The sequence below is a fragment of the Ceratotherium simum genome, chromosome 22 (genome assembly GCF_057802395.1).
Source record: "Ceratotherium simum simum isolate JZ-2026a chromosome 22, ASM5780239v1, whole genome shotgun sequence".
NCBI classification, from domain to species: domain Eukaryota; kingdom Metazoa; phylum Chordata; class Mammalia; order Perissodactyla; family Rhinocerotidae; genus Ceratotherium; species Ceratotherium simum.
The window spans coordinates 22259773-22276872 of NC_141921.1; the positions used below are offsets into that span (position 1 = coordinate 22259773).

At 54.1% G+C, this 17100-nt stretch overlaps 1 protein-coding gene across 8 annotated transcripts; it reads left to right on the plus strand.

Annotated features, from left to right (window-relative positions):
* The first annotated feature begins 1981 nt into the window (after positions 1-1981).
* Positions 1982-15975, plus strand: CSF3R (colony stimulating factor 3 receptor). Of its 8 annotated transcripts, none has more exons than XM_087446272.1 (18): positions 1982-2104; positions 3235-3375; positions 4780-4873; positions 5359-5442; positions 7842-8138; positions 9086-9209; positions 9366-9553; positions 10370-10539; positions 10659-10812; positions 10911-10990; positions 11425-11638; positions 12574-12762; positions 13159-13260; positions 13874-14020; positions 14134-14274; positions 14510-14603; positions 14853-14931; positions 15347-15975. In XM_087446272.1, exons 4-18 carry the CDS (start codon positions 5379-5381, stop codon positions 15812-15814), a joined length of 2511 nt encoding a protein of 836 aa, XP_087302398.1. In that variant the 5' UTR covers positions 1982-2104; positions 3235-3375; positions 4780-4873; positions 5359-5378; the 3' UTR covers positions 15815-15975. The 8 variants fall into 8 exon arrangements, with proteins under 8 accessions (XP_087302398.1, XP_087302392.1, XP_087302394.1 ...); XM_087446266.1 differs by having other exon boundaries at positions 1983-2104; positions 14850-14931; XM_087446268.1 differs by having other exon boundaries at positions 1983-2104; positions 3235-3292; positions 14850-14931.
* Positions 15976-17100: the final 1125 nt, after the last annotated feature.

The window sequence follows — 17100 nt, forward strand, 5'->3', positions numbered from 1 at the left end:
TGAGGAATGACTCCTGGGTCCCTGGGTTGGGTGACTGGAAGAGGGGAGACGGTGCTATAATTTACCAGGATGAGGCACTCAGGATTGAGGACAGGTTTGGTGAAGTGGGGGGAAGATTCATCCATCCAATCATTCATTCAACAAATATGTACTGAGGGTGGGAGGTGGGGGGCGGGGACAGCCAACGTCAGATGGTGAAAAGGTTAATGGGGGAAAAGAGAGATAGAGATGGGAGGGTTGCAATTTTTTAAAAGGGTGGTCAGGGCCGGCCCTGTGGCTTGGTGGTTAAGTGCACGCGCTACGATGCTGGCGGCCCAGGTTCGGATCCCGGGTGCGCATCGAGGCACCACTTCTCTGTCCATCCTGAGGCCGAGTCCCACATACAGCAACTAGAAGGGTGTGCAGCTATGGCATACAACTATCTACTGGGGCTTTGGGGGCAAAAAATAAAATAAATAAAATCTTTAAAAGGGTGGTCAGAGAAGGTCTCAATGAGAAGGTGACATTTGAGCAAAGACTTGAAGAAGGGGAGGGAGTTATTTGAGGGGAAAGAATCCAGGCAGAAGAAACAGCAAGTGCAAAGGCCCTGAGGTAGGAGGGAGCCTAACAAGTTCAAGGAAGACAGAGTGACTGGAGCAGAGCAGCAAGGGAGAGAATATCAGAGAGGGGTCAGGGAGGGAACAGGGGCCCTGGGTTGAGGAGGGCCTGGTAGATCAATGAAAGACTTTAACTTTGACTCTGAGTGAGATGAGAGCCAATGGGGGTCGGGGGCAGAGGATGACATGAACTGACTTCTGTTTGATCAGTTTCATGCTGGCTGCTGAAGGAAAAACAGATGGGGAGATGAGGATGAACTGACGTAGGAGACCGGGGAGGGGCTATTGCAATGATCTAATAAGACATAAGGGTGGTTTAGAGCTGGCTGGTGTGGGTTTAAGTGATATTTATATTTTCTAACTTTTTATCATGGAAATACTTAAATATAGAGCCAAGTTGAAATTTACAACGAATACCTGTCTACCCAGGATTCTGGTTATATTTTGAAAGAACAATCATTGGGATTTGCTGAGCACATGGGGCCTATGGGACATCTTGGGGAGGTTGCCATAGACAGCTGGGTATTTCAATCTGGAACCAGAACTGTGGCCCAGGTCTGCCCCATCACACCAGACTCAGAAGCCCACTTTTTCTAAAAAGGATCATATGTTACGGACACTCTGCTAGTTGGTTGGTAACTAGCCTTTATTGGGTCATAAATCTAATAAACTATGAACCACCTGAACCCTTTTCAGAAAAATGCACAAAAAATTATAAACAATTGCAGGGGAATCATGGATCCAGACAATGAAAGACATAAAATGTAGTCTATTTCACTCAATTAAAAAACATTCAATTTAGCAGAATCATTGTGAGTAAATGTTACTAATTTCTAGTGAGCATGTGAAGACCCTGAGCCTCACAGGTCATCGCCCTGTCTTGTCCCCAGAATCCCCATTTCTCTAACTGCCTGGCCTATGGGCAGTGGTGGAGAACAGGTAGTGAGTGGGGGAGCCGTGCGGAAGGTACTGTTACAAAATTCCCTGTAACATGAGGCTGCCCCCCTGAGTATTGGGAGGATCAGGGCCCCAAGGCTAGTGCCAAAAAGAGGCTTAGGGCTGAGAGACCCTTCGAGCCAGGGTCTGTCTCTAAGTGATGCTCCCCGCGGGGGAGCATAGGAATGGCACTCAGCCGGGTTGGAGCCTGAGCCCTGGACAGCCTCGAAGCTTTGAGGTCAGGAAATCCGGAGGCAGAGGAGGAGGACATCGTTGCCACATCCCCTAGCCCCTCTGAGACCCCTGAGGCAGGAAGGCTGCCCGGGCCTCACCAGCTTCCCTCCCAGGCTCCTTCCTGGGAGGAAGGGGCTGCCCATGCGCGGGGACCGTGCAAGGGAGGGAAGGAGGCTGGGCAGGTGTTGCAATCCACAGGCCCTGAGCCTGTCAGAGGCCGAGCCATTAACGACAGGGCTGGGGAGAGAGGCCGGACTGCAGCTGTTTTCAGGAACTTGCCTTGAAGAGGACAGCAGATAACAGGGAGGCCAGGCGGGTGCCGGACCACAAGCCCCAACGTGAGTAGGGGAGCCACAGGGAGGGCTGAGCCTCGGGCTTGATGCGGCCTTGGAGTCCCAGGTCCACTCCCCCCAGCTCTGCCAAGTGCTCATTCACAAGGGGCCTAGGCCTGGGACCAGGGTTCCTGCCTTCCCTTGGGACCAGGAGCCCTGGACACTGAGTCTCTTTTCCCAAGGATGCCCCCACTTTCTCGGGGGTTTGCATCAGGGAAGTCACAAACAGCCTATATCTGTCTGGGGGCACCGAGGGGGGCTCAGGGAGGGCATAATCGTCATCCCTCTCTGCATCTCTAACCTGTGTGTTTCAACCTCTCCCTCTCTTGATCTCTGTTTACTCTCCGTCTCTCGCTGGCTTTCCCTGGCTCTGAGTTTCTCTCAATCTGTCTCAGAGTCTGTCTGTGCCTTTCTCTTTGTCTCTCACATTTCCCTCTGTCTCTTGAATCTCTTGGGTATCTCTGGCTTGCGGCCTCCGTCTCTCGGTGTCAGCATCCTTGTCTCTTAGGCTCTTTTCTCTGTCTGTCTCTCGACGTCTCTCCTGCCTCCCTCTTTATCTCCGTGTGTCTCTCTCCATTGTTTCAGTCTGTGTGCGTATCTCCCTTTCTTACTCTTTCTGCCTCTCTCTCTTTCTCGGAACCACATGTGGGAAGGGCTCTCCCTCTGTTCATTTCCAGCCCCCTCCTTCCTCTGACCCTCTTTCCATAGAAGGAATCTCCACGTGATTAAGGGTGGAAAGAAAAACGGGGAGAGGGGTGTGAACTGGGAGAAGTGAGAGGGAGGGGAAAAGGTTGAGAGCGAGGGGAGGGAAAAGACAGGAAATCAGAAAGAGGGTGATGGCAGCGACTCCAGGGGACAGTGCGGTGTGCTGGGTCAGAGTCAGGAGAGCCGAGCAGAGACAGCTGCAGCGAACGGGAGACTGGGGGGCCAAGGAGCTAGAAGCAGGGGACCCAGAAATGGGGCTTTGAAACCGTACGGCATGACTCAGACAAAAGCTAGGTGGCCGTTCTAGGAGGCTGTGACCACACAGCCTGCAAGGGGGGAGGGGGCACTAAACCACGCTGGATTCCAGGAGGTGGTGTCCTGCTCTATGGCATGGGAAAGTGACATGGTTATTGAGTGCTTCCTCCATGCAGGCTCCGTGCTCAGTGCTTTTATCACGGATCTCATTTCATCCTCACCACAACCCAAGAGGTGGGTGCTATTGTTATTCCTTCCACAGATGGGGAAACTGAGGCTCAGAAAGGTGATGTAATTTGTCCAAGGTCACACAGCTGGTAAGTGGCAGAGCCGGGGTTCAGATCAGGTGGTCTCAGAGCGGGGCTCCCAGCCTCTCCACAGAGGCCCCCAGAGAGTGAGACCCTGCCCCCACAGGCCCCAGATCCCACTCAACTAGGGAAGGGGGCACCCGGGGCTGCCGTGGGGGACCCGGGACTGATGCCAAACACGCCAACACCCAGCAACCCAGGGGGAGGGGGCCTGGGCCTCTTGGGTTTTAGGGTTTGGTTGCCCACTCTAGACAGGAACCAGTGGAGAGGGATGAAGTGGTACCTCACTGGATATAAGCTAGGCCTGAATTTGACCCTTGCTAGGGCAGCAGGGCTGGCGTATGATCAAAAACACATGGAGATAGAAACCAGTGTCCCAAAATCTGGGCCTAGGAGGCTAAATCTTCCCCAACAAGTGTGCGTGGGGGATAGTCAAACTGGTATGCTGTAGTAAGAAGGTTGCCAACCACTGATCGGTAGACTGGGGTGCTCTGAACAGTTGTGCAGGCTTCTCACTGCACAAAGCTGCCCTGCAGAGGGGCAAGTGGAGGCTGAAATCCAGCCTGTTCTCCAGTTGCCAGGTCCTAGCGTGGGGCTGTACCCGTCCAGAAGAAGGGGTGCTTCTTTCTGATTTGCAAAAAGTGGATTTATGGGCTAGCAGTCACCTGGTGTCCTGATACTGTAATATATATGGATAGACCAGGGGTTTGGGGAAGGGCCCTGCAAGCAGGAACAGCCGTGGGTCTCTGGGTAGTCCTTATTCACACCTCTGTCTGGGAGGGGAAAAAAAAGAGAGAGAAGCGTTCTCCCTCCTGAGCACAGGGGATCTGCTGGGACACCACCCACATGGATGTGTTCATGTACATACATGCAGGCTGGTCAGCAATTCCCACTGACCTGCCACCAAGAGTGCCACTCAGTGCTGGACGATCAGATGTCTGGCCCAAGACCCCAACGAGAACAGAGTGGAGGGTTAGGCTAGAAGTCTGCCCTGGCAGCAGAAACATTTGCATACCTCTTGAGACTGGAACTGATCATCCCCCATCCAGGCAATGTTGCCCTGGCCACAGGACGCCTGCCCCAGAAGGCTTCCAGAGGTCTGTGCCCAGAACTGGGGCTGTATTGGATCCCCTGTGTGCCCCACCTGATATCTCTCAGCCCACCGTTCCCTCCAGCCATGGCCGCAGCAGCCAGCTTCCCACAGGTGTAACCAGACAGCCCCTTCCCTCAGCTGCTCCTGGGAGTTCTCCCTTCCTGCCAGGGAGCAGTTCTGACCCTTTGGCCTAGCTCACCCAGGAGAACCTGCCTCATGCTCATGCACGTGCAACCTGGATGTGCTAGGAAGTTAATACCCAAAGGGATATTCCTTGACCAATGGGGGACAGGAGTCGGTGGATAAATGTTCCCTTCCAGCCAAGGACAAACTGCCCCCTGGACAGTTCTGAGGCATGTTCTACACAGCTCCTTAGAAGGTTCCAGCAGGATCGAGCTCCAGCTGTCTATAAAGGTGACCAGCTCAATGACGCACCCTTGTGTTGGCTTTCCCTCCTTACCTGTTTCATTCTCCCCACTCCCTCCCTCTGTTCCCTGGATCTTACCAAAATAAACTCCCTGCATGCAAGCTCTCATCTCAGGCTCTGCTTTCTGGGGGGAACCTGGCTAAGACAGAAAGGAAACAGGAAGAATGCTGTTCCCTGCTACTCCCTTCCTTGCTCTCTCCTGGAAGGCAAGTGTAATACTAACAGGGGCCATCACTTACAGAGTCACTTCCTAGGTGCCAGGCACCGTGTGAAGCCCTTGACTTGCATCATTTCATGTCTTCCTCCCAAAGCCCCATGCAGTATAGGCTGTTGTTACCTCCACTTTACAGACAAAGAAACTGAAGCTCAGAAAAATCAAGTAACTTGGCCAAAGCCGCACTGTGGCAGAGTGAAGATTAAGCTCAGCTCTTCTCCAAAGCCCATGACCTTAACCATCCCCCTCTGCCTCCAGGTGAGCCCCAAGTTGGCACGATGGCGGGGCTGGGAACCCAGAACCTGATCAGAGCTGCCCTGATCATCCTGCTGCTCCCCGGAAGTGAGTGTGGCTGGGGGTGGAGGTGCTGTGGGGAGAGGAGAGTTACAGGGAGAGATATGGGGGTGGAGGAGGGAATCATTTCCCTGCACTGCCACACTGCTCCTGGGGTTCCCAGAGAATCCAAAGGACTGGACGTGGGGTAGCCGGGCTCCCACCCCAGCCCTCTGTAGGAAACCACCACCTGTGAGGAATGGTGAGACTACTCAGGATGGTCAGCCTGGAAAAGACCAGGAGGACCCAGGTCTTATCTCCAATCTCTGCTGGGCTGTCAGAAGGAACCTCTGAGGGCCGGCCCCGTGGCTTAGTGGTTAAGTGCGTGCGCTCCGCTGCTGGCGGCCGGGGTTCGGATCCCGGGCGCGCGCCGACGCACCGCTTCTCCGGCCATGCTGAGGCCGCATCCCACATACAGCAACTAGAAGCATGCGCAACTATGACATACAACCATCTGCTGGGGCTTTGGGGGAAAAAAGGAGGAGGACTGGCAATAGATGTTAGCTCAGAGCCGGTCTTCCTCAGCAAAAAAGAGGAGGATTAGCACAGATGTTATCTCAGGGCTGATCTTCCTCACAAAAAAAAAAAAAAAGGAAGGAACCTCTGAGTCCTATGCATCCTTCACGGGCAGCAAAGGGATCAGGGCAGAAGCCATAAGGAGGCAGGTTTCACCCTGAAATAAGGAAGCTCAGGCAGAGCTCTCCAACTATGGAAACTCTATCTTGAGAGGTAGAGAGCCTCCCATCTCTGGGAGCACGCAAGCTGAGGCCAGGATTGACAGGGATGCTGCACAGCAGGGGTCGGCAAACTTTGATAGTTATACTCAGGCTTTGCAGGCCACTACAGTCTCTGTTGCGTGTTCTTGTTTTTTTGTTTTCTTTGTTTTTGACTCTTTAAAAATGTAAAAACCATTTTTTGCTGGCAGGCCATACCAAAGCAGGCAACCCTAGCCCTGCTGTAGAGGACGCAGCATCAGGTGGAGTTTTGAAGTAAAGAGTTTTGCAAGGTTCCTTCCAGTCTGAAGTTCTGAGTCTGTGAAGTGATAGGAGCCCCATGTTGAGAGTCATGAACTTGGTCTGCGACCCTGAGCCAATCGCTCTTCCTCTTGGAGCCTCAGCATCCCCATCAGCAAAATGGGCCTAAGAACAGCTGAGAGAGGAGAGAAGGCTTTGTGGGAAAAGCGTAGTGTTTGTTCACTTATTCAGTAAAAATTCACCAGGGCCGACTCTGTGCTAGGCACTGGAAATACAGGAATGAGCAAAACAGCCAAGGTCTCTGGCCTCACGGAACCTACGGTCCAGCTGGGGAGACAGACAAGCAAATAATCACATGACTCTATAATTATGAAAGATAGTGAGAGCTTTGGGAAAGTTCAGGAGGCTTGGCCTGGTCTGGTTGGTCAGTTAGCCAGGTGAAAGAGGGATGGGAGAGGGAAGAAGAACACCTCCAAAAAGAACAGCAGGTAAAAGATCCCGAGATTGGAGACAGCATGGCGCTTTCAAGGAATAGCGAGAGGGCCAGAGTGACTGGGGCTGAGAGAGGATGATCTGAGCCAGAACTGGGAGGGTTAAGCAGGGGCCAGGCCACAAGGGCGGTGAGAAGGATCTGGGTCTATCCTAACCACGGCGGCAAAGACTTTCATGCCAGGCTCTGTTCTGAGTGCCTTGCACATGTTAGCACATTGAATCCTCCCAGCACCACTAAGGTAGGGACTATTTTTATCTCCATTTTATAGAGGAGAACACTGAGGCACAGAAGGTCTCAGTAACACACCAGGGTCACATAATTAATTAGCAATAAACCAGGCTCTGAACCAAGGCTAGTTCCAACGTCCACGCTCTTATGTGTCACACCGCACTGCCTTTCAGAGCAATAACGTGCCACCAAAGTTCTGTGATCAAGATGGGGTAACACGACCAGATTTGAATTCCAAAAAGACTGCTGTGGCTGCGGGTTCTTATCATTCTAATCATTGCTTTCACCATCCGTGGGGAGGACGCTGGGGAGGGAAGCGCCCACATAGTCTCTATCTGGTGCTATGCTGGAGCTGGCTTACAAGAGCTGATTGTGCTCATCTCTTCCCAAGTTCACATTCAGTGATGTCACACTGGTAGGTTGAAATCAGCCATGGTGGGAATATTTACACCAGGGAAAGTAGCTCAAACTACAAATCAGGATCTGGTTTTCTCTGTATAGCCACTGATACACATTTACCCGCACATCGCTATCTCTAGCTCACCCCTGCGAGCCTCTCACAGTCCCCATACATACCTCCCAATTCTAGCCCCCATGTCCTGAGGGCTGGAGCAAGAAAGTGAGAGCCCTGAGTCTAGGAGTACAAAGGCCTAGCTTAAAGCCCAGCTCTGCCAGGCGCGGAGTCACTCATGGCCCATTCTCTCCCACTGCAGGCCTGGAAGAGTGCGGCCGCATCAAGGTCTCAGCCCCTGTCGTCCGCCTGGGGGATCCCATCACGGCCTCCTGCATCATCAACCAGAGCTGCAGCCACCTGGGCCCAGAGGCACAGATTCTGTGGAAACTGGGAGCAGAGCTTCAACCCGGAGGGAGGCAGCAGCGTCTGGCAGATGGGACCCAGGAGTCTACCATCACCTTGCCCCACCTCAATCACTCTTGGGCCCTTCTCTCCTGCTGCCTGCGCTGGGGCAACAGCCTGCAGATCCTGGACCAGGCAGAGCTGCAGGCAGGCTGTAAGTCCCTGCAGCCGTCCACCCACTCCGCCTCCAGTGCCCTCCTGCCAATACAGATAAGAGCTATTATTTGTGAGCACTTGCTCAATAAGCACTTTATGGGTATGAGATCAGGTCATCTTCCCTACCAGTGGGTAGTGCTATTTAGCCCCATTTTGCAGATGAGGAAACTGAGGCTCAGAGAGGGTAAGTGATTTGCTGAAGGCCACAAACTAATAAGGGTAGAGCCAAGATTTGTATCGGGCAGTGTGGCTCCAAAGCCAGCACAGTAACCACCACTCTGGCTGGCTGCCAAGGAAGCCCAACTCCCTGGCCACAGAAGGGTGTGTCCATGGAGGGCATTCCCTGCCAGTTGGGCTTGCTCCCAGTTCCTCCTCCAGCCCAGTCTCAGCCTTCTGCTCAAACTGAGAAGGACGGAGTTTGTGCCAAGCCAATGCAGAAGAAAAAACAAGGACCAAGGTTCTTGTTTAAGAATCAATAATAGTACGGGTAACACTTACATATCCGTTACCATGTGCCAGGCACTGCTCTCAGCGCTTTATATACAGTAAGGCATTCAGCTCTCACAATAACCCCAGGGAGGTAGGTATATTACCATCACCTCCATTTTACAGATGAGGAAACTGAGGCACAGAGCAGTCAAGTGACTTGAAGATCACACAGTTAATCACTGGCAGAACCAGGAGGAAAACCCAGACACTACACTGTCACTGTCAAAGGGGCGGAGTTGAGGGGGTTGGAGGCCCTGGATGCTCGTCCCTGTACATGCCTGTAATGTGACTTCCCCCAGGGCTGCCCCTCCAGGTCACCCTGCATGGAAACAGGGGACTATATAAGGTAGCCCCAGAGGGAATGACCCAGAGGAAGGAAACAAAGCCAATTGGTCCCAGTGGGCACTTTCTGAGTGGGCCTACCCAAAGCCCTCACTCTCCCCCCTCTATGTGCAGACCCTCCCGCCACACCCCACAATCTGTCCTGCCTCATGAACCTCACAACCAACAGCCTCATCTGCCAGTGGGAGCCAGGACCCGACACCCACCTGTCCACCAACTTCACCTTAAAGAGTTTCAAGTGAGTAGAGGTCTCTACTCCAGCCCCAATCCTTTGGGTCCTGGGGCAGGGCGTGGGTAGGCCCGCCGGGACAGGGGAGCCAGAGGCAAAGATGGGTGGGAGAAGGGAGCCTCGCTTTCTTCCTCTGCTAGACACCCAAGCCTGGCCTCTTGGCAGGAGCCGGGGCAGCTGCCAGACCAAAGAGGACTCCATCTCCAACTGCGTGCCTGAGAACGGGCAGAGCCGCTGCTCCATCCCACGCAAACACCTGCAGCTGTACCAGCACATGAGCATCTGGGTGCAGGCAGAGAACGCGCTGGGGACCAGAGCGTCCCCACAGCTGTGCCTTGTTCCCATGGATGTCGGTGGGTGACGCTGGGGGCAGGGGAGGGGAGAGGCCCCCACAATGGGCAGACCCAGAGAGGTACAGAGAGGGAAACATAGACCCAGCAACAGACAGGGAGACACTGGAAGACCTAGAGATAGAAGAAGAGAAGAGAGACAGAGACAAAGGGGGGTGCACTTGGAGACACAGACACACAGACGTGGAATAAACACAGAGGCAAGGAGACACATTCATTAATTCTTTCCACAAATTTCTTGAAGTGCACACTATGTACCAGGCACTGTTCTAGGTGCTGAGGATACAGCAGTGAACAAAATATCAAAAATCTTGCCCTTAGAACGGTACATTCTAGTGGGCAAAATAAATAAAATAGAACATCAGATGATGATGAGTGTGATGGGGAAATTAAAGCAAGGAAGGGGATAGGGAGAGCTGGGGGTGTGGGGCAGTTGCTATTTCGGTAAGGTGGTCAGGGAAGGCCTCCCCGAGAAGGTGACATCTGAGAAGATCCTTGAAGGAAACGAGGGAGCGAGCTGCTGGCTATCTGGAGGGAAAGTGCTGCAGAGAGAGAGAACAATCAGTGCAAAGGCCCTGGGGCAAGAGTATGAAAGAAAGACCTAGAGAGAATCAGACACATCTCCAGAGACAGACCTGCAGAAACATGATGGCATAGAGATGAGGAGACAGAGAGAGAGAGGGAAAGAAAGACACAGAGACCCCATGGATGGAGACCCAGGGAGGAAAATGGAACCACAGAGAGGGAGACGAGCGGGAGCTAAGGCAGAACACTTGAGGATGGGGCAGGGGAAGGTTCTGACAGTCCTTCTCCTTGCAGTGAAACTGGAGCCCCCCAAACTGTGGGCCCTGGACCCCAGGCCTGAGGTGGCCCCACCCCCGCCTGGCTGCCTGCGGCTGCGCTGGGAGCCATGGAAGCCAGGCCTGCACATAGAACAGAAGTGTGAGCTGCGCCACCAGCCACGGCTTGGAGCAGCCAGCTGGGCCCTGGTGAGGCGGAGGGCAACCTCAAGAGCCTGGGGTGGGGGTGCCGAGGGGAGGATAAGTTGAGCTGGCCCTGAAGGGCACAGGGATCCAAGCTCAGAGCCACGGCTCCCCCACCTCCCCAGGTAGGCCCCCTGCCCTTCAAGACCCTCCAGCATGAGCTCTGTGGGCTCGTCCCATCCACAGCCTACGCCCTGCAGATGCGCTGCACCCGCTGGCCCCTGCCCGGCTTCTGGAGCGACTGGAGCCCCAGCCTGGAGCTGACCACCACACAACAGGGTAAATAGGTGGTGAGGGGCTGGGAGCAGCCAGCAGGACCCAGACCAGCCTCCAGGGCCCTCCCTGACCGGCACCCTCTCCTCTCGCTCCAAACACAGTCCCCATCGTCAGACTGGACGCATGGTGGCGGCAGAGGCAGCTGGACCCCAGGACGGTGGACGTGCAGCTGTTCTGGAAGGTGACCCCCTCTGAAGGCCATCCCTCCACCCCTGAGACCTCCTGCAACCCAGACAGACCCTTGGGAACTGGGGCTCAGGACTCCAACAGGTCTGGGAGGCTTGGATGCATTTGTACGTGACGTGCATGCACTTTGCATGTGCGTAGGAAGCTGGGCAGTGCCCTTCTGGAGAGACTACAACGCAGGACTCACCTACGGCAAACGGTGGTTCAGTGAATAATTAAGAGCCTGCTGCACACACTGACTTGCTTCTTCCTTCCCTCCTCCTAGGACCTGGCACAGGGGAACAGGGGAAGAAAGGAGGGCGGTAGGAAGGCTGGCTCCCAGCCTGGTGGGCTCAGTTTCTGGGATCTATCCACCCCATCCGGAAGCCCTCCTCCACTCAAGATGACCTGTGCATCCTCCTTATCTTTTTCCTCCTATGCCCACCACAGCCAATGCCCCTGGAGGAGGACAGCGGGCAGATCCAAGGGTATGTGGTCTCCTGGAGCCCCTCAGGCCAGGCTGGGGCAGTTCCACCCCTCTGCAACACCACGGAGCTAAACTGCACCTTCCACTTGCCTTCAGAAGCCCGGGAGGTGGTCCTTACGGCCTATAACACAGCTGGGACCTCTCGTCCCACGCCAGTGGTCTTCTTGGAGAGCAGAGGTAAAGAGGGCTGGCAGCTAGTAGTGGTGGTTAAGCTTACAAATTTTGAGCCTAGACTCCCTGGGTTCAAATCTAGTCCTGTCACTTGCTAACAGTGTGACCTGGGTAAGTTACTTAACCTCCCTGGCCTCTGTTTACTCATCTAGCAAATGGGGATGATACAGTGCATAGCCCAAAGGGTTGTTGTGAAGATTACAGGAGTTAAGACATGTGCCTGGCACAGAGTAATTGCTCAATATGTGTTAGCTATCATTATCATTAGCCAGAACCAGGTTAATCTGGTGGTGGTGCACACACACACACACACACACACACACACACACACACACGGAGTCCATCCTGCCAAGGAAGACGGGAGGGAAAGCCCTAAGTTTTCCAGGTGGAATACAGCCCCTGACTTAACTGCTTATTCTCAGGGGATCAGCGACCATGCCCTCCGCCAGGTTCCCCTGCACGTAGGTCCTCACAAGGTGAGACTAACAATAACAATAGCTAACATTCCCACTTACTAGCCCTGTGACCTTAGACAAGTTACTTAACCTCTCTGAGTCTCAGTTTTCTCATTGATAAAATGGGGACAGTAGTAGTGTCCTCCTCATGAGACAATTAGGAGACTCAATGAATCACTATATCCCAAGGACTACACCTGGCACATACCAGTGTTAGCTTTTATCATTATCAAGCATCACTCCACACCAGGCACCATGCCAGGCTTGTTTCATGAGTCATCTCATTTAATCTGCACCGAGACCCTCTGACATAGGAACTTTTATCATCATTCCCACCTTACAGATGAGGAAACTGAGGCCCAGATGTTGATTTACCCAAGGTCACCCAGCTTGTAAGTAGCAAAGCCAGGATTTGAACCCAGGCTTCTGGCTCTGGGGCCTACATGCCTTTCACCTTCATTCCATCATCTCCTACTCTGTCTCCAGGCCCGCCCCTGGGCAGACTCTATACCATGGCCCGAGACCCTCATAGCCTCTGGGTGGGCTGGGAGCCCCCCAGCCCTCAGCCTCGGGGCTATGTGATTGAGTGGGGCCTGGGTTCCCCCAGCCCCAGCGGCAGCCATAAGACCTGGAGGATGGAGCATAACGGAAGCATCACAGGGACCCTGCTGGAGGGTGAGACAGGCATTGGGGGCTGGGCAGGGCTGGGGAGAAGGGGAGGCAATGCTTGTCTGACAGTGGGGAAAGGGCAACCTGAACCACCCTAGAGAAGCAGATTCCCCAGTCTTTCTTGGTCTTTCACTGTTCTGATCTCATATCCTCAGAATCGGGAAGTTCTTCCTACAGTCTAACTGTATCCTTTCTTTCTACAGCCCTGACCCTGCCACCTTTCTAGCTCTCTCTTTCACTTTTTTCCCTTTATCCCCACCAAATGATCTGAGGAAGAGATTGCAGAGGCTAGCCCTGCAGTATGAGGCCCAGGTTATCCCTGACTAGGGGTCTGAGGTTAGCTCCTGATCCGCAGCAGAGGTTAGCCCCTAACCAGAGAGCCTTCACCATTTCTCTCTACAGAGAACATCAGGCCCTTTCAGCTCTACGAGATCACTGTGACCCCCCTGTACCAGGACACCAAGGGACCCTCCCAGCTCATCTATGCCTACTCCCAAGAGACGGGTTCGTCAGCCACCAGGCCCAATCCTCTCATCTCTCAAGGCCTGCCTGGGCCCCGACAATCAGGAATATGCGGGAACATTTCCTTCCTCCCCTATCTCTGGCCCAGAAGAGGGTCCCTCCCAAGCCTTAAATTACCCCTGCCTTACACTGGACCCCTGCAGGCAGACAGAAGTCAAGTGGTGGGGTGATAGAAATTGGGCAGTGAGTTTGCAGAATTTGGGGAGCAAGTCTAGCAAAAATCAATCAATTGCCCTGACAGAAGTCAGGTGCCAGTGTGATAGAAATTAGACAGAGGGCTTGGCATAAATTGAGAGAGGGAGTGGCAGAAATTAAATAGTGAGTCGGACAAAATCAGGCCTGGCAGAAATCAGGTATCGGGGCTTTGGAGTCAAAGAGAAACAGGTTCAAATCCTGGCTCAGCCACTTATCAGTAGTTGATGGAATTCATTCGAAGTTCCCGGGGAAATGAGGCTTGGACACGAGTCCCCTTGGACTCTCTTATATCACCCACCCTGCAGTGTGTCCCAGTTCTCGGGTCTGGGAAGCCACAAGAAGTCCAGCTGGGCTCTCCACCCAGCTCCCTGTCAGCCCCTGCACCTCTCTCTCCCGGCAGCCCCCTCCCATGCCCCAGAGCTGCATCTAAAGCACATCGGCAAGACATGGGCCAAGCTGGAGTGGGTGCCCGAGGCCCCTGAGCTGGGGAAGAGCCCTCTTACCCACTACACCATCTTCTGGACCAATGCTCAGGACCAGTCCTTCTGTGAGTCTAACCTCAGCACCCACAGCCCCAGAAGGCCCAGGAGGGGGTGCTCAGCAGCCTTGGAGGGAGCCTCAGCATCCGGACCCAGGCTGACCATTCTCTTTTGCTCTCAGCCACTGTCTTGAATGCCTCCTCCCATGGCTTTGTCCTCCACGGCCTGGAGCCCGGCAGCTTGTACCACGTCCACCTCATGGCAGCCAGCCAGGCAGGGGCCACCAACAGTACAAGCCTCACCCTGATGACCTTGGCCCTAGGTAAGGGGGCTGGCCAGACAAGGCTGTTGGGAGGGTGCCTCACTCAGAGGATCTCCATTTTGAGAGTAGACAGGCCTTGCCTGGGTCCCCTGGTCTGAGGGAGGAGGCCCAGCCCTGCTCATGGAGCCCGGTCTGAGGGAGGAGGCCCAGCCCTGACCTTGGATCCCAGTCTGAGGGAGGAGGCCAGCCTTCCTTGCCTGCACTCTAACCTCTTCTGGCTTTCCCCTCACCCCAGAGGAGTCTGAGCTGCACATCCTCCTGGGTCTGTTCGGCCTCCTGATCTTGTTCATCTGCCTCTGTGGGGCTGCCCGGCTCTGCTGCAGACCGAGGTGAGTCCTCTTGAGAGACCTGACATCCAGCTACCCCTGCCTACAGGGCACTGCAGGCCCAAGTGGGCAAGTCTGAGTCCCTCCCAGCCTTCCCAGGCCTCAGGGCCCACGTCTGGGAGTCAGGCCCTCCCCCTTCTCCTCTCTGCACTAAGGGGCCATCCCTTCAGTTGCTGGGAGTGGGTGGGAGAAAGGATGGAAAGATGGGAGGGCATGCCTGACCCAGCCTTCACCTGTTTCCTTCTGCAGCAGGAAGAATCCCCTCTGGCCAAGTGTTCCAGACCCCGCCCACAGCAGCCTGGGCACCTGGGTGCCTACCATTATGGCGGAGGTGAGAACCCTGGAGGGAGAGGGAAATGGGGCTGGGTGTGTTGGCTCAAAGTGAAGGGATACCCCTCTGCAGACGGGTTCTCAGGCCTTCCCATCACCTCCTAGCAAGATCCCCTCCCTTGGGAGTAAAGCAAATCTGAGTTTGAATCCCAGTTCTACCCATTTCAAAGCCTCAGTCATCTCCCTGTGAAATGGGGCCAATCCCACACAGAATCGTTAGGGAGATTCACTGAGCAAAGTCTGAACATTACAGAGCACATGTCAGGAACATGGAAGGTGCTTTGCAAGTGTAACCCTTTGAGTTCTAGCAGAGAGCAGCAGGAATGTCCCCACAACTGCCCCAGCTCAGGAAGGGACAGGGGCTGGCACAGACATCTGAAATGAATCATGCCCTCACCCCACGTCTTTGTGTCCAGGAGACCTTCCAGCTGCCCAGCCTTTGGGACACCGGCATGCCACCCATCACCAAGATCACAGTGCTGGAGGAGGAAGAGAAGAAGCCAGGGCCCTGGGAGTCCAGTGATAGCTCAGGGACCTGTGGCCTCCCCACCCTGGTCCAGGCCTATGTGCTCCAGGGGGACCCAAGAGCACCTTCCACCCAGCCCCAGCCCCAGCCTGGCACCAGTGACCAGGTCCTTTATGGGCAAGTGCTGGGCAGCCCCACAGGCCCAGGGCCAGGGCACTATCTCCGCTGCGACTCCACTCAGCCCCTCTTGGGGGGCCTCACCCCCAGCCCCAAGTCCTACGAGAACCTCTGGTTCCAGACCAGCCCCCTAGGGACCTCAGAGCCCCTAGTCCCAAACCAAGAGGACGATTGTGTCTTTGACTTCCCCCTCCTGCAGGGGCTCCGGGTCAATGGGGTGGAGGGGCTGGGGGGCTTCTAGAGTTTCCTGGGACTCCCTACCTGGGCCTGCCTCTTGAAAGGCCTGGGCCATCCAGAGAAGAGAAGGTCAGTAAACCCATCACTAAAAACCACCTGGCCCCAGGAATGGCAGAAAGGCTCCCAGTCTCTCCCTACCCCTGGCCCCCAACATCCCACCCCCACGACCCTAATCTCCATGGGCTGGGCCTCCCACTTTAAAGGCCAGAGCATGCTTCGTCCAGCCCTGCCCACTAGCCTTTTGTGCTCATTTCCTGTAATATCAGTCTCTTAAACTGGTTTGTGGTTCGGTTTGATTTGGTTTTGAGAAATTCTTGAGCTTGCCTGAGTCTCTGTTCTTCCTTTCAGGGCCCTAGCAATCAGGGGGGTTCTTCTCCAGAATTGTTCATTTGTTTATTCTCTCCTTCATTCATTCATTCAACCAGCCCTCACATAGCATCTAGGCCCTGGGCTGGCAGCAGGGATTCAAAAATGACTCGGCTCAGTCCATCCTCAAAGGGCTCCCATTCTAGTGGTGGAGACTTGAAAACTGACCGCTGGGGCAGAGGCCAGGGTTACCTAGAGGGAGCCACAGAGTACTGTGGGACATGGGGAATAGACCTCGGAAAAGAGGGAAATATAATTAAAAACAAAATCTTCTGGGCCGGCCCTGTGGCTTGGTGGTTAAGTGCGCGCGCTGCTATGCTGGCGGCCCGGGTTCGGATCCCGGGTGCGCATCGAGGCACCACTTCTCCGTTCATCCTGAGGCCGAGTCCCACATACAGCAACTAGAAGGATGTGCAGCTACGACACACAACTATCCACTGGGGCTTTGGGGGGAAAAAATAAAATAAATAAAATCTTTAAAAAAAAAAAAACAAAATCTTCTGCCAACCTAGAAAACTTCTCCACAAAGGGGAGAGAAGGAAGAAAACAGTTTTATTATTGAAGGAGCATTAAACCAGGATGTAATGCACTTCACAGGCAAGAACATACAGACAGAAAGAAATCCTCCCCTTTTATACAGCCAAGTGGACACATTTTCTCAAGGTAAACAATAACTAGTCCTCAAGCAAGAGGACTTGACAGCACCGTTTGTCATACCGGGTTCATCCTAAATTCACCTTGTAAATGGGGTAGCCACCTGTGTTTGCTAATTGCCTTTATCCAAAGGAGAAATGAATTTCTCATATCTTTATGAGAGGAGGTAGGTTTGCAACTTGGAGCTAGGTACCGGCTGGTTAGGCTCCTACCCTCCTGCAGAAACTGGGAGATAGGAGCGCTATCTTCCTTAATGATTACATTTCAAAG